At 41.6% G+C, this 17,838-nt stretch overlaps 1 protein-coding gene and 1 long non-coding RNA gene across 12 annotated transcripts in view; one reads left to right on the top strand and one right to left on the bottom strand.

Annotated features, from left to right (window-relative positions):
- Positions 1 to 4,368: 4,368 nt before the first annotated feature.
- LOC307210982 lies at positions 4,369 to 7,397 on the bottom strand. The gene is made up of 2 exons (XR_013836238.1): positions 7,260 to 7,397; positions 4,369 to 5,035 (listed from the first exon to the last, which is right to left on the bottom strand). It is a non-coding gene; the product is annotated as an uncharacterized lncRNA (long non-coding RNA).
- PLEKHA7 (pleckstrin homology domain containing A7) overlaps positions 7,171 to 17,838 on the top strand; it is a 173,086-nt gene continuing 162,418 nt past the window's right edge. For 9 of the 11 annotated variants that reach the window (XM_079965753.1, XM_079965751.1, XM_079965754.1 and 6 more), the window contains exons 1-3: positions 7,171 to 7,311; positions 7,476 to 7,552; positions 7,900 to 7,957. In XM_079965753.1, coding sequence (XP_079821879.1) covers positions 7,223 to 7,311; positions 7,476 to 7,552; positions 7,900 to 7,957 — 224 coding nt within the window. In that variant the 5' untranslated portion in view covers positions 7,171 to 7,222. The remainder of the gene's footprint in view (positions 7,312 to 7,475; positions 7,553 to 7,899; positions 7,958 to 17,838) is intronic. The other 2 variants (XM_079965745.1, XM_079965755.1) reach the window with 1 other exon arrangement.

Below are 17,838 nucleotides of genomic sequence, written 5' to 3'. Positions count from 1 at the left end.
CAACACATACACTGCAAGTACAAACGTCTCATATATCTCTGTAACATCCAATGTGGAACTATTTCATATTCCCCATCATGTGCAGTTATGAGTGGCTTGTGCTTCCTGTTCTACCTGTATTGCTTATGATCAAAGTGGCTCCAGGCATACTGTTCACATCATGTCCCTCATAGTACTCTGAAAATTTTTTATTTGCCTTTGTAACTCAGTGCCAGAACTCACCATGAACTCACTTTTGTTCTCTTATAATGGCAATGGCACCCACCTGAGAGGTGCCAGAACTGAGTTCTGCTGAGTTCCAGCTGAAAGAAAGCCCTGTTGCAGCTCATTTGGAGATCTCTGGATGCTGATATGTAGTAATGACAAGTGGGGTCCTATCAGGGCCAGATTTTGGTTTGATGAGGCCCTACACTACTGGAGGTAATGGGGCCCTTTATATTTCCAGCTGTCCTTTGTCAACAACAAATTACGGTAATTTATGGACCTAATAGGTATCTAAAGCCAGTTGCACATATCAAAATATGTATTTTATCAAAGTAATTGTTGAACTGAAATACAATTAAGAAGTATACCGTATTTTTCGCCCCATAGGACGCACCGGCCCATAGGACGCACCTAGTTTTTTGGGGGGGAAATAAAGGGGAAAAAAATTATTTCCCCCCCAGGTGCGCTGCGCTAAGCCCAAAGCTTAGGGCGTGCTGAGCTCAGTGCGCCCCAAGCTTCTGGGTGCCGGCAAGGTCTCCGCTAGCCGTGGGAGAGCTGCGCGGCTCTCCCAGGGCTAGGGGAGCGCTGCGCTAATCCCAAAGCTTGGGGCGCACGGAGCTCAGCGCGCCCCAAGCTTCTGGGTGCCGGCAAGGTCTCCGCTAGCCGTGGGAGAGCTGCGCGGCTCTCCCAGGGCTAGCGGAGCGCTGCGCTAATCCCAAAGCTTGGGGTGAGAGGAGCTCAGCGCGCCCCAAGCTTCTGGGTGCCGGCAAGGTCTCCGCTAGCCTTGGGAGAGCTGGGTCTCCCACAGCTAGTGGATAGCTTCCTGAAGCCTGGAGAGCGAGAGGGGTCGGTGCGCACCGACCCCCCTCACTCTCCAGGCTTCAGGGAAAACCTGCATTCGCCCCATAGGACGCACACACATTTCCCCTTCATTTTTGGAGGGGAAAAAGTGCTTCTTATAGGGCGAAAAATACGGTATTAATAGTGAAATACAATTAAGAAAAAGTATATTTTGGGGGGGCCCCCAAGAGAGTGGGGCCCTAAGCTATAGCTTGTTTAGCTTATACATAAATCCGGCACTGGGTCCTATAGCAAAATGTTTCAGTGTTGAGTGCTTCTTTTCAGGTACTAGCTAGCCACACAATTCCATTCCCTCCCTAGGGTTTCCTTCACCACAGTAGTAAGTCAGCATTCAGGACCTATAAGCAGGCTCAGTTCTCATTAGCCTGTTTGAGTGTTTGCCATTGCCTCTTCCCACATTTTGGTTTTTCTCCCAACCACATTGATGTCTATGGGCTGCTCTCTTTTCTAACCTTGAGGACATTTTAAAACAGTGTGGAGTACAAAATGATCTATCCAGATGATGAGATGTTTCTTTCTATCCCTTTTTATGTCTCTGTGTTGTTTCCTCCCTTTCCAGCCACTCCACTCCATCTCCCCCTCCTGCCGACTTTTTTGTTTTTCACTCAGTTTCTCAAAATTCTTGGTTTTCATTGGGCTCTTTTCCGCTTATGTCTATTTAAAGTTTTTTTTTTTTTAAAAAAAATAACTTCTGCAGTCCTTGGGTTACTCTGAGTCTGCTGACTGTTCTCTCTTGTGTGCGGTGTTGGCTATACAAGCACTAGCAAGGAAATTTTTGAATTGGTATTAAAAAGAATATTTATTTTTATATATTAAGGATATTTCCAACCCACCCTTTAACACAATGGATCCCAGGATGGAGCACATTACATGATTATAAAACACAATCCAAAATGTGATGAAAATACATTACTGCTGAAAAGCCATCCTTATGGTTGCCTATAATTAAAAATATATAACAGAATGAGCTCTGCAAGAGAGGATAAAATTAATTTTAAAATGGTTTCTTCAGCTATGTTCGAAGCAAGAGGAAGAACAAGCAAGTGATAGGTCCTCTGGGTGGAGAAGACGGAGAAATGTTATTAGGCGACAGAGAGAAGGGGAACTGCTCAACATATACCGTATTTTTCGCTCTATAAGACGCACCAGACCACAAGACACACCTAGTTTTTGGAGGAGGAAAACAAGAAAAAAAATATTCTGAATCTCAGAAGCCAGAACAGCAAGAGGGATCGCTGCGCAGTGAAAGCAGCAATCCCTCTTGCTGTTCTGGCTTCTGGGATAGCTGCAGAGTCTGCATTTGCTCCATAAGACGCACACACATTTCCCCTTAATTTTTAGGAGGGAAAAGTGAGTCTTATAGTGCAAAAAATACGGTACTTTGGAAGACATTCTACATTTGTAGGGCAGCCACTGAGAATACTTCATTCGGCATTTTTCTGTTCATGTTTGGTGCTGTTAATATTTATAACTAGGAAGTGTTCTATAGGACAAAAATATTGTCTTGTATTATCCCTGTGGAACAATAGGGAGACACTACAGAGGCCACTAAAGATAGCTTATACGGTACAGCACTACATTCTACAATTTCACTACTTGTTGTTGTTGTTGTTTAGTCGTTTAGTCGTGTCCGACTCTTCGTGACCCCATGGACCAGGGCACGCCAGGCACTTCTGTGTTCCACTGCCTCCTGCAGTTTGGTCAGACTCATGTTTGTAGCTTCGAGAACACTGTCCAACCATCTCGTCCTCTGTCGTCCCCTTCTCCTTGTGCCCTCTATCTTTCCCAACATCAGGGTCTTTTCCAGGGAGTCTTCTCTTCTCATGAGGTGGCCAAAGTATTGGAGCCTCAGCTTCAGCATCTGTCCTTCCACTGAGCACTCAGGACTGATTTCCTTCAGAATGGATAGGTTTGATCTTCTTGCAGTCCATGGGACTCTCAAGAGTCTCCTCCAGCACCATAATTCAAAAGCATCAATTCTTTGGTGATCAGCCTTCTTTATGGTCCCGCTCTCACTTCCATACTACTCATTTCACTACTACCACCTCGTAATTCCTCATTCTTGTACTACATTGAACAGTTTCATTACTGCTAGTTTTCACAATGATTCCATATGATCAGTGGACTACAATTTCATTTTCTGTTCTCTAGACAAATATTCTAAATATGCTGTTTACAGAGAGAAAACTGTAAATAAATTAATAGGAAAGGACTAGAGATTAAACCTTGAAGGTTATGTAACTGAATAATATATCATTACAGTCTTCTCTTTCTTAAAGTTACCACCTGAGGTTAAAAAACACTACTGATTCAAAATGTCAATACCAATATAAGAAGCTATTACCTCTGTGCGGGTGCAAACAGCATTTTAATGGACATGTTAAGAATCAATATTGGCAAGTAATTATCTGTGGCAGGATGAGTAGCATTCAGTGTGTTGTTTTTTGTTTTTGAAAGTTCGGAATTGCTTACACACCAGATCCTGAACTGTATTATAACTTTAAAAATCCATTTCTTTTGCACTTCTGAAGATATATTCCAACAACAATGACAAAAACCCTTAAGGGAGATCCACAAGAAGGCCCAATGTTTGTATCCGCATGCATAAGTAAATCCAGAGGACATACAAGCCCCTAGAACTAGGAGAACTACAGGAGTGAAAAGGGCCTCAACATGTGAGTCAGTGATAAGTAGTGGGGGAAAGTAGGGAGGGGAGCATGGGCATGGCTAGGATTTTTGTTATGGGGGCAGGCCTTTTGTTTTTGGGGGAGCAGAACCTCAGTTAGCTATGCATTTTTTTATTGATGGGGGGGCAGCTGCCCTTCCATGTCCCTCCTTGGCTATGCCCATGGAGGGAAGAGCAATTGAAGCAGAAAGTGAATGGGTCAATTTTAGGGAAGGTGAAGAATATACTACAGGGTGTCATTGTTTTAATTAGGAGATTTAAAGGCTAAGGCCTGAGCCAGTTGCGACATTATGAATTCAGGGTATGCTCATGAAACAATATAAGGTCAAGGTTTTAGACTTGAAGTTACTCCAAAGACAACAATATAATTACTGCATATTTTAAATTTATAGTAAGGAGAAGAACAGCCATCATCTGAACTTGGTTGTATACTGCTGGTACTCTAAACTAAGAATTAATTGTAGAAGCTGAAATAATTGGAACGGTTCATTTTTGAGCACCAACACATACTGTATAGGCAATATTGAAGTAAATGAGAACCGGTACAGACTGAAGCAATAAAAGCTTTGCACAGGTTGGACAAGTGACTTAGGATATGTCTACAGAGAGCTTCCATATTTAAAGGAATTTTCTTAATCTTTGAAGTATTGAAATGACAGTCATGATTTTATACACACAGATGGAGGGCCTGTATTTTGCAAAAAATACACTTGGGGGTTGTGTACAGTGTTTATCTGTTTCTACGCAGGCTGTACAGATTAACCTTCAGGAACAGCTTTGTATTTCTTTTCATTTTGTTAAAAAGGAAGAAATATTGAGGAATTTTCTTTTGACAATAACAAACAGGAACACAATTGCTGGAAAAAGTAGAGATTTGCCCTGCTACTTTCTACAATATCACTGTTCTATTGACATAAAATAGAATTTCAGTAACTAGAAATATGCTGGGGATTGAGATGCACTATTTATTTTAGGTAGGTACACACTGCATTGTTACATGTCTACCAAAATAGTATTAGCTAAAAATGCAACAAGTCTTATATTTAGAATTTCCCTACAGTAATTGCCAATCTCAAAACATCAAACGATTATGATCACATCTCTGATTGGTTCTTTAATGTAGTTCAGGGCTGCAGAAAATATTACAATCCCCACAGTTGACAATCTCTACTGACGTATGATTTAGCCTGTGCAGCAATGAAAGGAACAAAGTTATCTTCACTTTGCTTGCTGATCCACTCCAACAACTCTGATTTTGTCTTCTTCCATGCCCTGCTGGTTTCTCTGTAGATTGCATTTTTCAGCAGGAATAGAAGAGAAACAATTTTACAGAAAGGAAGGAGTAAGACACTGTATCCTGGGTAGACCATGTGCAGAGCTGGGTCAAATTACATAGAGCGAAGAGACATGTATCCTCTTGTATGTTTGTTAGGAGTTTATGTCTGACAGCATTCAAAGGAAAACAGAACAAGCGAAACAAAGTTTGCTACCAGACTGCCAGTATTCTGCAAGCAGGATTCAGCTGCACACCAGAAATTTAGTTTGCACAATAAAAGTGAATTGAATGCTTTACTGCAACAAATCAAGGTTTTAAACACTGACATTTTATTTTTTTTTGGAAAGTGATGGGGAAATGCACCAAAAAGTGTGTGATAAATGATTGATTAATGGGAATACATAAAACTTCTGCACAAGATATCAGAATGAATGCTCATTGTTGTATAACCTCTCTGCAATAAATCAGAATAAATGCTCAATATATACCACACATTGCATAACATCCAAGTATGCTTTGTGCAAGCAAATTAGGATAAATGCTTGATGAAATGGGTTGTCTGGAGGAGCCCAAATTCTGTTTCAATTAATGAACTGTCCTTTTATTTCCACTGATGATACAAAAGAGTACAAATTGTATTAAAATGAGGATCCATTGTTTCCATACAAATCAATTTGTAGGGTAACATGAGTTGCATATTCATATTTTTGGAAGGAAATTCAACTTGAAATTTGGCCTATGGGTGATATCCAACTAAGTCATACCCACTGAAATTAATGGAGTTCAGTACTGAAGTTCATTGATTTTAATGGGTCTGCTCTCAATATAACTACCACTGAATATCACCACAGAAATTCTATTCATGTATAGGCAGCATTCTCACATGTCAAACTTTATTTATCATTGATTGGTTAAAAACATGGAATGTAGAAAAAGCAAGTGTCTTTGAAACTTCTTCACGTGTTAAATTGCTGTTACAACAGCCTGTTGTATTAATTACTAGATAAACTGGGCCCCAAATTTATCCTCATGATAGTTGCATATGGTGGTAGTTCTGGTGTGGTGGACAAAGAGCTGTGAGAAGAAGCTAGTTTTGGTGGCAGCACCATTAACAAAGTACAGTTCCCAGGATTCTTTGGGGGAAAGTGATGTAAGATTGCTTTTAATGTATGGTGTGGATGATCTATTGAGGGCAGCTTAATTTCTGCCATGTGTCAAGGGTGGCAAAGTATCCCACAAAGCCTAACAGTGCAGACACTGAAAAGTATCCTATGTGTTCTTGCCTATGCAGTTAAAACACTTAGCTGAGCCTCCACAGTTAGATACAGTAGGAGGGTTGCATTTAGAGACGCGTGTGTGACTTTTATTATATTTACACTTTAATTAAAAAATAATTCAGGAAAAGTTTGTGTTTGGGAAGGGGAAAAGATCCAGATCTTGAGTCTGGAAAAAAGTTCACAAATTGGCGGGAAAAGAAGTAGCCTTGCTCATGTGTTGTGAAAAATGCGACGTTATTTCAACAGTTGGAGCATTCAGACGCCTTCACAACAAGGAGTTAATATCTGTATCTCTGGTGCTCTGATTGTCTGAAATTGGAAGTGCGACTGGGAAGTTCAGGTAGCATATTCTTCATTTCTATTTATTCACCTACAGTCCTAAGCGTTGCTGTTTAAGGGTGGCACCTATTAAGTCCTAAACAAGGAACAGCGGACTTTGGCTGGGCTCACACAACCTGTTGCCCGGACTGCTATTATGGGATACAAAACCACAGGCTTGTTCGAAATAAAGATATACTCTGGTTTCACCTCAGATCGTATAGATCTTTCGCCTTTTATGAAATAAAGAGTTCCCTCTCTTCCTCTCCTCCTGTTTCCAAACACGGGGCAACGAGCCTCCTGCCCAGTCTGCCTGCTGGGCTTAACTGAAAGGGTGGGGGACACACACATACACACAGAGCGCTCTTCCCCACCCAGACGGGGGAGGCGAGCCACCTTGTGTTGCGTTGCGCCGCGTTGTGCGTTGCGCGCCTGCCCGCGCGCCTCCCGCTCTCCGCTGCCGGCCGGTGGCGCTGCTGAGCAGAGCCGGGCACTTGCGGCAGGCGCCTGCCTGCCTGCCTCGCCTCGCCTTGCCCTCCCGCTCCCTTGCACCCCCTCCGCCCCCCTCCGGCAGGCGGGCGGGCTGTGCGCGCGGCGAACATGGCGGCGGCCGAGGCGGTAGGGCGGGACACTCTACCTGAGCACTGGTCCTATGGCGTCTGTGGAGACGGCCGCGTCTTCTTCATCGAGTAAGGCGCCGGGCGGCGGGAAAAGGAGGTGGCGGTGCGTGGGTGGGGGCGGGGGCCGGTGGCGTTGCCGCTTATTCCGCTCCTTTCTTTCCTCTCTCCCCCCCCCCCCTTCACGACGGGCTCTAGTACTAACAGGTGCATGTTTGCCGCTTCTCCCTCCTTAGCGACCTGACCCGCTCAACTACTTGGCTGCATCCTCGCACCGGGGAGCCCGTCAACTCAGGCCACATGATCCGCTCAGGTGGGTGCCCTAAACTCCCCCTCGCCCTCCCCAACTACACTTTCCCGCTAGGGCACTTGTGGTGTGGTGGGGGCGGGAAAGAAGCGGGGCGGGAAAGGGAGGCTGAATGGGACTTTTCTGCTCCCCCCCCTTCGCCCCGCGCTCTTGTTTGCCTCTCTCTCTCTCTTTCTCTCTCACGGGGGGTGGCGGAGGGGGGGGGGAAAGGATAACGACCTTTGTGTGACTGGGATTTACGCTCGCCTATCTCCAGGGCACTGAGATCTCGCTTCCCTCGTCTTTCTCTCACTGCCACTTTCTCTCTCTCTCTCTCTCTTTCTCCCCCCTCCTGCTTTTGTTCTTTTTTTTAGATCTTCCCCGTGGATGGGAGGAGGGATTCTCGGAAGAAGGAGCCAGTTACTTCATTGAGTGAGTATTTCCCACTCTCGAGATGAGTGTGTGTGTGTGAGAGAGAAAAAGAATTAATCTTCCGTATCAGAAAATGGGATATATTCTTGCCCTCCCCCACTTTGCTTTCCCCCTCCCCCTGGAATTAACATCACCTTATTTTGGGTCCCGTATAAATGAAGTAAAGGAGACGTTTGTATCGTGTGTGTGTGAGAGAGAGCATGAATTCTGATACTCCCTGCTGTGTTTTGTTTTTTTTTAATCACTGGTTATAATAGTGCTTTATATTGCCGTACTTTGGTGTTCTCTTGACACTTCCGTTGTCTGGCAAGAGCAACAGGCTTTTACCTTTGTAGCTTGTTTATATTGCTTCTGGATTTCGTGCCGTAGTGAACGGTTGACTGAATGTCAGCCAAAGTTGGCTGAATGTGTTACTAACACACTGGCTGGAACCTGTTGCCTGCTGCTGAATTGAAGTGTAGCAATGAGGTTGTTTATGAGTCGGACACGACTAAACGACTAAACAACAACAACAAAGCAGTGTTCAGTATGTGAAAGATTGTCACGTTTTTCTGCAAAAAAGAAGTTTGGATCAAATTAATGGTCACAGATCTGTTGAAGCATGGAATGGGTCATCTTATATATCACATGTTACATATTGAAAATACAAACAGCACTGCAAAAAACAGAGAGAACATCATTTATAAAACACTGGTGGTGAATTAAAAATGATTTAATTTGAACAGTAGTCTCTTTTGGATTATAGTCTTCTTTAATGTTCTTAATTTTTCTGTTGCAAAAGGGGAGGCTGTTGTCTTAACATGGGGCAACATTTTGCAAGATAGATTTTTCTTATTTGTGCCTTTTGATTATTCCATTGCTACTGCTGTATTTGAATAAAAGAGGTATGTTGCTATAGATCAGTAATAAGTAATGCCTAATCTGATACTATACAGGATTGGATCTGTGGAATTCTCTTGGTTCATAACCTTTGATGAACACTGACATCTGATATTTTAGGATCCACCCTGTTCTTGTGATTGTAATGTGTTTTAAACAGGTTTTACTGTTGTATCTTAAATTATTGCGAGCCATTTTGGAATGGATGAGTAATAAATAAAAGTAATAAATTTATATATATTGCAAGAGAGTAGAAAGATAGATTTTTGCATGACTAAAATACTAGAAAAGTTGTCTTACAATATTACTTGTAGGAAATAATTCTTGCCTGAGCACTTAGTTTATTGTGGTTGGAATGTCACCACAAGAAAACTGCATTCACTTTGAACAGTATAGGTAGTGCAGAATTACAATGGCTTTGTGCACCTGTTCAGTATGTACTACTTAAAAGACGTGATCATATTCCCAGGAGCTGTAAAAGAAGATAGTCTGGGGACATTTTAAGAATACATTGATGCCCAAAACAATGGAAGCTGTTTTAGAATGCAGTGCAAGTGGAATTTTGGGGGTGTTGAAGGAATCTGGGGTGTTGAAGGAATACCAAGAATATGGACAATTTTTAAAAACTGGCTGCCATTTCCCCACCTCCTTAGCATATTCCATTCAGATATTACATACATATGGTCTGTTGTTGTGCAGGAAGGAACATGGTAAATTGAAGAGTTTGATCTGGATGGACTAAAGGGAGGATGGGTGGTATTGGTAAATAATACGAGATACCACCAAATGTAAAGGCTTTACATGATATATACTTCTATTTTTTTCAGATTGCACTTAGATTGAACAATTTCTAGGGTTTTTTTTATAAAAAAAACCTGCCAGACAAAGTAAACATGGCAGAACATTTTTAATGGACTATGTGTCACATGCAGAACCAATTACAGAAATAACGAAAATACATCAAATAATTTTAAATCTAGCTTTATTTCTGGAAGGCCAGCTGTGGTAAAGAGTTACTTTTACAAACTTCAGCTGGTTTGCTAGTTATACCCTTTCCAGGGGAATAAAGAGTTTGAAAGAATACATACTAATTTCTTGTTTAGACTACTGCAGTGTGATCTATATGGGGCAGTCTTTGAAATGTGACTGCCCAACTGAGTAATCGGGAAAGCAGTTGCCCAGTTATGAATCAATAATACAAAATTTAGATAACACGTTGCATCTGAAGTAAGCGTCAGTGACTATCAGTTTCCCAATGAAAATCCTTGTCATTACATATTTTACATGGCTGTTTATTTGTATATATGTCACAATTTTATATATGGATGTTTTATGATTGCCTATACTTGTAATGCCTAATATGCCTAATAAAGGTTTGGCGAAGTAGACTGTCATTTTCAAGATGCAATTCAAAGACCTGGTTTGCATGTCACATTAAGCCACAGGGATGATGGGAGTTGTAGTTCAGCAAGAATCGGCATGGTTTGTACAAAGGTATATCCTGTCTTACCAACTTTTTAGAACAGGGGTGGGGAAGCTTCTTCAGCTCAATGACTGCATTTCCTTCTGGGCAAAATACCAAAGTCTACATACTGGTGGTGGGCAGAGCCAGAGGCAGAAGTGTGCAGAGCAGCAAATGTAAATGTAACCTTTGTACAGTAGTTTAGTTTCTACACACACTTGCACACCACCCCTCTGTATCCAGAGAAGCAAGAGGCATTATCATAGTTCAGAAACACGTTCCAAAAGGCAAAGCATCCAGAGTGTGAAACAGGGATAGTGAGGCGTTTGGCCTAGGGAGAGAGGGTATGTTTCTGTGGGAGAGTTCTGAGGGTCAGGTGGTATCCTGGAGGGCTGTATTCATCTCCTGGGTCTGAGGTTCCTCACCTATGTTTTAGAGTTTGCTGAGAAACGTCAAGAAATATGTGGATAGGGATGATATGGTAGACACTGTATACTTAGAATCATAGCACTGTAGAGTTGGAAGGGACCCTGAGGATCATCTAGTCCTGCAATGCAGGAATCCCAACTAAAGCATCCATAACTGAAGGCCATCCAGCCTCTGCTTCAAAACCTTCAGTGAAGTAGAGAGTCTGTTCCACTGTTGAATAGCTCTTACCATCAGAAAGTTCTTTCTGAAGTTTAGTCAGAATAATAAAAAATACTGGCATGCCACTGCTATCCTTTTTCAGCTGGCTCCCAAATTGTGGGACCAGAATCCTAACAGAGGAGTGAATAGCTGGTAGGAAACAAATGATCTTCCTGAACTTTGTACAATTTTCTCTGTATTTTTTTAACTGGACTTTAAGGCACTCCTTTCCCCCCTTTATAGTTTGCCCACCTATATCACATGAGACTCACGGTCACCTTTTTGTATGAAAGTCAATGAAGAAGTTTTAGGTTTTAAAGGTTTCCCCCCTCACTATATCCCTTACCATGAACTCAGGCTCTCTCTGTTCTCCCATTCCACCTTCCTGGTTGCAGCTATTTATTGGTAGAGAGAATGAGCAGTTTGCTTCTTGACATTGAGAGGTTTGCTGTGATAAAATAGTTGGGAATAATGACACACTTGGTTGACCTTTTGAAAAGTCCCTCACCAAAGGCTCCTTAGCAAACTTGATAGTCATGGGGTAGTAGGATGTGTCCTCTTATGGGCCAGTAAGTTGTTAAAGAACAAGAAGCAGAATAGGAATAGGAATAAATGGGCAGTTCAAATAATGGAGGAAAAAGCAAGGTCCTTAAGGATGTGATTGGGCCGACTTCTTAACTTGTGCATAAATGATCAGGAGAAGGATGAACGGAGAGGTTTGTTCACAAAAAAGAAAAAGGGGTCACATTCCTGAGCAGTCATCACCATTTCAGACACCATTAGTATATACAGTACAGTGGTACCTCGGGTTAAGAACTTAATTCTTTCCAGAGGTCCGTTCTTAACCTGAAACTGTTCTTAACCTGAAGTACCACTTTAGCTAATGGGGCCTCCTGCTGCCGCCATGCGATTTCTGTTCTCATCCTGAAACAAAGTTCTTAACCTGAGGTACTATTTCTGGGTAAGCAGAGTCTGTAACCTGAAGCGTCTGTAACCCAAGGTACCACTGTATATGAAATCAGGAATTTTGTTTGCCCCAATGTACATCACTTTACACTTGCTTGCATTTAATTGCATTTGCCATTTCACTACCCATTCTCTCAGTTTGAGATATCCTTTTAGAGTCCCTTTTTGTTCTAACCACTTTGCCCAATTTGTTACTGGCAAACTTGGCTATCTTATTGCTCAGCCCTAACTATAGATCATTTATGAACAAGTTAAAAAGCACAGGTGCCAATACTGATCCTTTGGGGACTCTACTTCGTTCATCCCTTCAGAGAACTATCTAGTTATTCCTATTATCTGCTTCCCCTTCCTTAACCAGTTACCACTCCATAAACGGACATCTCCTCTGATGACATGAATGCTAAGTTTACTCAAGAGTCCTTTGTGACAGACTTAATCAAAAGGTTTTTGAAAATTATAGATTCAGTATTTAAATATATGTAATAAATTCAGCATTCCAGTGTTCACTGATTTTCATTTTTTTTTTTTTGTCCTGGCAAAGATCAGTACAGTGACAAGGTGGGGATTATTGGAAAGTGATGAATAATGACTGGAGGCCATGAGCCTGAAACACGTAGTCATGCAAGACATTGAAGCACTGCTCTCTGAATACTGGAACTTGTATAGATGCTCTCGCAACATTTTCAAACATCTTTCAACAACTGTAACAGTTAGAGCTCTATTTTTAATAACTGTGCTTTCTAGGATTCTGTGTAATTTATTAAATTTGCAAAATTCCCTGCAAAATTCCCTGTGTATTGAAAACTTTCAGCTGAAAAAAACACACAAAAAACCCTCAAGGAGAAAGCATTGTTTGAGTTCTCTGTGATGGCACACCTCTCTTTTATTACACACTGCAGCAGGGGTGGGTAACCTGTGGACCTCCAGATGCTGCTGAATCCCAACTTGCATTTCCTCTGACAATTGGCCATGCTGCCTACAGAGCTGATGAGAGTTGGAGCCCAACTACACCTGGAGGGCTGCAGGTTTCCCATCTCTGCTCTGTTGAATAGCTGAATGCAAGCTATTTCTGAATGGCTCCTCTTTTTAAATCTTTCTTACCTTATAATCTATTCAGTTTTCTAATCTTATTGCTATATTCCAGATTTTACATTTGAAGTCTAAAAAGCTTGTCATTTAAAAATTAAGATTTATTTCTTATTATTACTCAACCATGATTTAAAGTGTTGAACAGGCTCCCACAAGAGGTGGTGGACTTGGTGGTGGAACCTTGGAGGTTTTAACAGATTGGATGGCCACCTGCCATATAAGATCTAGTTGAGATTCCTGCATTGCAGGGGGTTGGACTAGATGACCCTCAAGGGTCCCTCCCTTCCAACGATTCTGTGATGTTATGAATTAATAAAGCAACTTGTTAAAACTTCCTTCCAACATATCTTGCTCTTTCATAGAATCATAGAATCATAGAATCATAGAGTTGGAAGAGACCACAAGGGCCATCGAGTCCAACCCCCTGCCAAGCAGGAAACACCATCAGAGCACTCCTGACATATGGTTGTCAAGCCTCTGCTTAAAGACCTCCAAAGAAGGAGACTCCACCACACTCCTTGGCAGCAAATTCCACTGTCAAACAGCTCTTACTGTCAGGAAGTTCTTCCTAATGTTTAGGTGGAATCTTTTTTCTTGTAGTTTGGAACCATTGCTCCGTGTCCGCTTCTCTGGAGCAGCAGAAAACAACCTTTCTCCCTCCTCTATGTGACATCCTTTTATATATTTGAACATGGCTATCATATCACCCCTTAACCTCCTCTTCTCCAGGCTAAACATGCCCAGCTCCCTTAGCCGTTCCTCATAAGGCATCGTTTCCAGGCCTTTGACCATTTTGGTTGCCCTCCTCTGGACACGTTCCAGTTTGTCAGTGTCCTTCTTGAACTGTGGTGCCCAGAACTGGACACAGTACTCCAGGTGAGGTCTGACCAGAGCAGAATACAGTGGCACTATTACTTTATCTCTGTTCAGATGTGAAAATGTGTGATTTGTTCTGATGCCTTCTTACTTTTTGAATCTAGTTTAGGAACTCTCTAAGCACTGCTAAGAAACTGTGGTGTTAAGTGGTAACTTAATTGTAGAAATAAAGAGGGGCAGATTCAATTAACAACAACAACAACAACAACAACAACATTTATACCTCGCCCATGTAGCAGAAGCTCATACAAGGACTTCCGTCAGCACAGTGGGACGTAGCCTTCTCTCCTTTCCCCATTGGCTCATGGTGGGGGGAGTTGGGAGAACCCCCAGGGCAGGGGATTTCATTCTATCTGTGAAGCTGAAATGCTTGCACAGACAGATCAATTGCCATAGCATTACACTCAGTGTAAAAAAGAGATGCCAGAGCTCACCAGGAACTTCTCCTTTGTTCTCTTAGAATGGCAATGACACCCACTTGAGAGGTGCCAGATTACACTGGATTCCTCCCACAATTTGGGGAAAATATTTTTTTTGTTTTTATTGTATATATTTGCCACATATCAAACTGGGTTTTATATTTATTTTAGAGTAGATTGGTTATTGGTGGCATGCAGATAATATCTCTAAAAATTCAGATACAACACAAGTTTCAAAGTAAACATCAAACAATTTATTACTAACACTCTTGTACAAGATGAAGAAAATGTTGTTTTTATATCAGGGAAGGGGTGTAGCTTAGTTGTAGAGCATCTCCTTTGTATGGCAAAGGTCTCTGGTTCAATCTGCAGCATCTCCATGTAGGTCTGGGAGATAACCCTGTCTGAAGTCCTGGAAATGGAGATTTGTGGTAGAATTCCAAACATGTGATACATAAGTTTAGGCTTAATAAAAAATTTGTAAACTGATTTAACAACATAAAATGTCTATCAGCAGGGTCTATGACCAAGCCCTGGGAGATGTTACTCTGACACAGGTTTGCCCACCTGGGTACTCAGTCCAGCACCAATGCAGTTAGGAGGTGTTTTTCCCATAGCATATAGGGATTCTGTTGCCCTCAACAGAAGGTCCTCAAACTCCAGGACAGGATTCAAGGGCTTGTATCTGTTGTTGGGTCACAGAGACAGTAACCAGCTATAGATCTGCTTTGACTATTTAGTCTTTTTCAAATGTCTCAATCAGTTCCAAGGAATTGCCAGTATTTGCAGAGTACTTTGTTCTGTCTGTGGCAGTAAGTAGGCTACAGGTGTGATGTCAGCACACGTAGCACCTTTTCAAGAAGCTCCCACTAGTCTGACAGTGGTGTGAACAGGCTGTGTCGAGTTCTATGCCTGGATGCACATGTTCCCATGAACTGATACAAACAGGTGTTTGTTGGAGTCCTTCCTCATCAGAATCTCATCTTTTCAGCATAGCGCACTGTAGTAAGTTGAAAGAGTGAAATTCTGTGAGGGAAAAGTTGGTGCCTTTGCTATCAAGTTTCCTTTAATTTTTACAAGCAATTCATCTTTAATAAAGCAAAAGTACAGACTCATAATCTTAGTATTTAAAGAGAGATTTAAAATGTTTGCAACTAGACTGATGATCAAGTGAAGGTTAATAAATATTGAACTGTAGGAAACAGCTTCCAGTTTGTGGAATCTAAAATGCTAATTAGCCTTGAGATTCAAGCCAATGTTTCACTATGTTCAGAAGATCTAACTATGTTGGGTTGTAAGTTTTCATTGCTCAGACATAATTACTGGCTGAAATACTAATATTCATAAGAAATACACTACTAAGCGTTGATGTCCCAGACCATTTCTAGTTGGGTGTGACTAGTGATGCCAGAATGTGAATAAAAAGGTAACGGTAAAGGACCCCTGACAGTTTGGTCCAGTCCCGAATAACTCTGGGGTTGCGGCTCTCATCTCGCTTTACTGGCCAAGGGAGCCAACGTTTGTCCGCAGACAGTTTTCCCCGGTCATGTGGCCAGCATGACTAAGCCACTTCTGACGAAACCAGAGCAGTGCATGGAAACGCCGTTTACCTTCCCTCCGGAGCGGTACCTATTTATCTACTTGCACTTCATGCTTTTGAACTGCTAGGTTGGCAGGACCTGAGACCAAACAACAGGGGTTCACCCCATCGTGGGGATTTGAATCACCGACCTTCCAATCAGCAAGCCCAAGGTTCAGTGGTTTACACCACAGCGCCACCCATGTCCCAAGAATGTGAATAGGGGTGCACATTTTCTTTGAAAGCAATGTAGTGCAGATTAAGAATACTGGCATTTGTATGTGCCCCTGTCTGCTCATGTGCCTAAAATCTACAGTTCTTTAGAGGAGGTAAGTGCATGGAAGGATGCCTTCTCTGATAAGGCTGTGAATGCACATTAGAAGCGTGAACCAATATTAAAGTAACTACAGATAATCTGTTGGATTCATATTTGTGATTTAATACAAATAAGCACTTTTGGTATCCAAGCAGCATGAATTAGAAAATTTTGTACTATCATTTCTGACTAAAATAAAATGTGTTGGAAAGAGCTAGTGGCTAAAAGGGTTGAGCTTTCAATGCTTATCTATCTCAATCACTAGCCATTTGTGAAACAGCTTTGTAGTTTCTGGATAAATGCTTTCCATTTTGCATACGAAGGTATTATTATGTTAGTGAATGATTGTAATTGTATTACCAGATAAATACAGTTGATATTGCAGATTTTCACATATACAGTGGTATCTCAGGTTACAGATGCTTCAGGTTACAGACTCTGCTAACCCAGAAATAGTACCTCAGGTTAAGAACTTTGCTTCAGGATGAGAACAGAAATCGGGTGGCGGCAGCAGGAGGCCCCATTAGCTAAAGTGGTACCTCAGGTTAAGTACAGACCTCCAGAACGAATTAAGTTCTTAACCCAAGGTACCACTGTACTTGGAAATAGAGCTGATTTCATGAGGAGATGGTATGGGTTGATAGCTGGAATGAGAGAGTTGAAAAACAGTGCTGGTAAAACCAGAAGCATAGTATCTTTTATAATATACCTACTTCCTACCTTTGTGAATGTCAACCTTTGTGAAAAATTTATACAATTTCTCAAAATAAGAACTTTTGATGCTTTGTGTGTGCAGCGTTTGCAAGAACTAAGATTTTATATATTTCACACTTCAAATGAAACATTTATCAATTATTATTGTGTTAGAGCCTCAACCTGCTGATCTAAGGCAAATACTGATTCTTTCAGAATATAACATAAGACGTAATGTGTTATAACAATGAATAATGTTTAAACCATGTGCACATTTTAGTAAAAAAATGAAATATTATGTGACAAGAAAGCCACAGATATAGAATGCTTTTCAAGTAGCTACCTTATTGTATCTTCATATTTAAAATGTGTGTGTTAAAAGTTTTCTGCTGATGTTTATCATTGTTAACTGTTCTGTAGCTTTTAAACTTTATTGTTTTAATGTTTATGGAAACTTCTGCCTTAAAGTAATAGTGGTAAGTTCTTCTTGATAACAGACAGTGCATGTCATCTTTAGGCCATTTTGAGCACTTATTTTGCTGCCTCTTCTCCCACGCAGTGGATGTAGCCTACCTTGATTTCAGCAAGGCATTTGACAAGGTGCCCCATGATATTCTTGTAAAGAAGCTGGTAAAATGTGGACTTGACTATGCTACCACTCAGTGGATTTGTAACTGGCTGACTGACCGAACCCAACGGGTGCTCATCAATGGTTCCTCTTCATCCTGGAGAAGAGTGACTAGTGGGGTGCCACAGGGTTCTGTCTTCGGCCCGGTCTTATTCAACATCTTTATCAACGACTTGGATGATGGACTCAAGGGCATCCTGATCAAATTTGCAGATGACACCAAACTGGGAGGGGTGGCTAACACCCCAGAGGACAGGATCACACTTCAAAATGACCTTGACAGATTAGAGAACTGGGCCAAAACAAACAAGATGAATTTTAACAGGGAGAAATGTAAAGTATTGCAC

The sequence above is a fragment of the Podarcis cretensis genome, assembly GCF_951804945.1.
Source record: "Podarcis cretensis genome assembly, chromosome: 1".
Taxonomy (NCBI): Eukaryota; Metazoa; Chordata; class Lepidosauria; order Squamata; family Lacertidae; genus Podarcis; species Podarcis cretensis.
The sequence above is the reverse complement of the archived record's forward strand: the minus strand, read 5'-3'. Positions and strand labels throughout refer to the sequence as shown.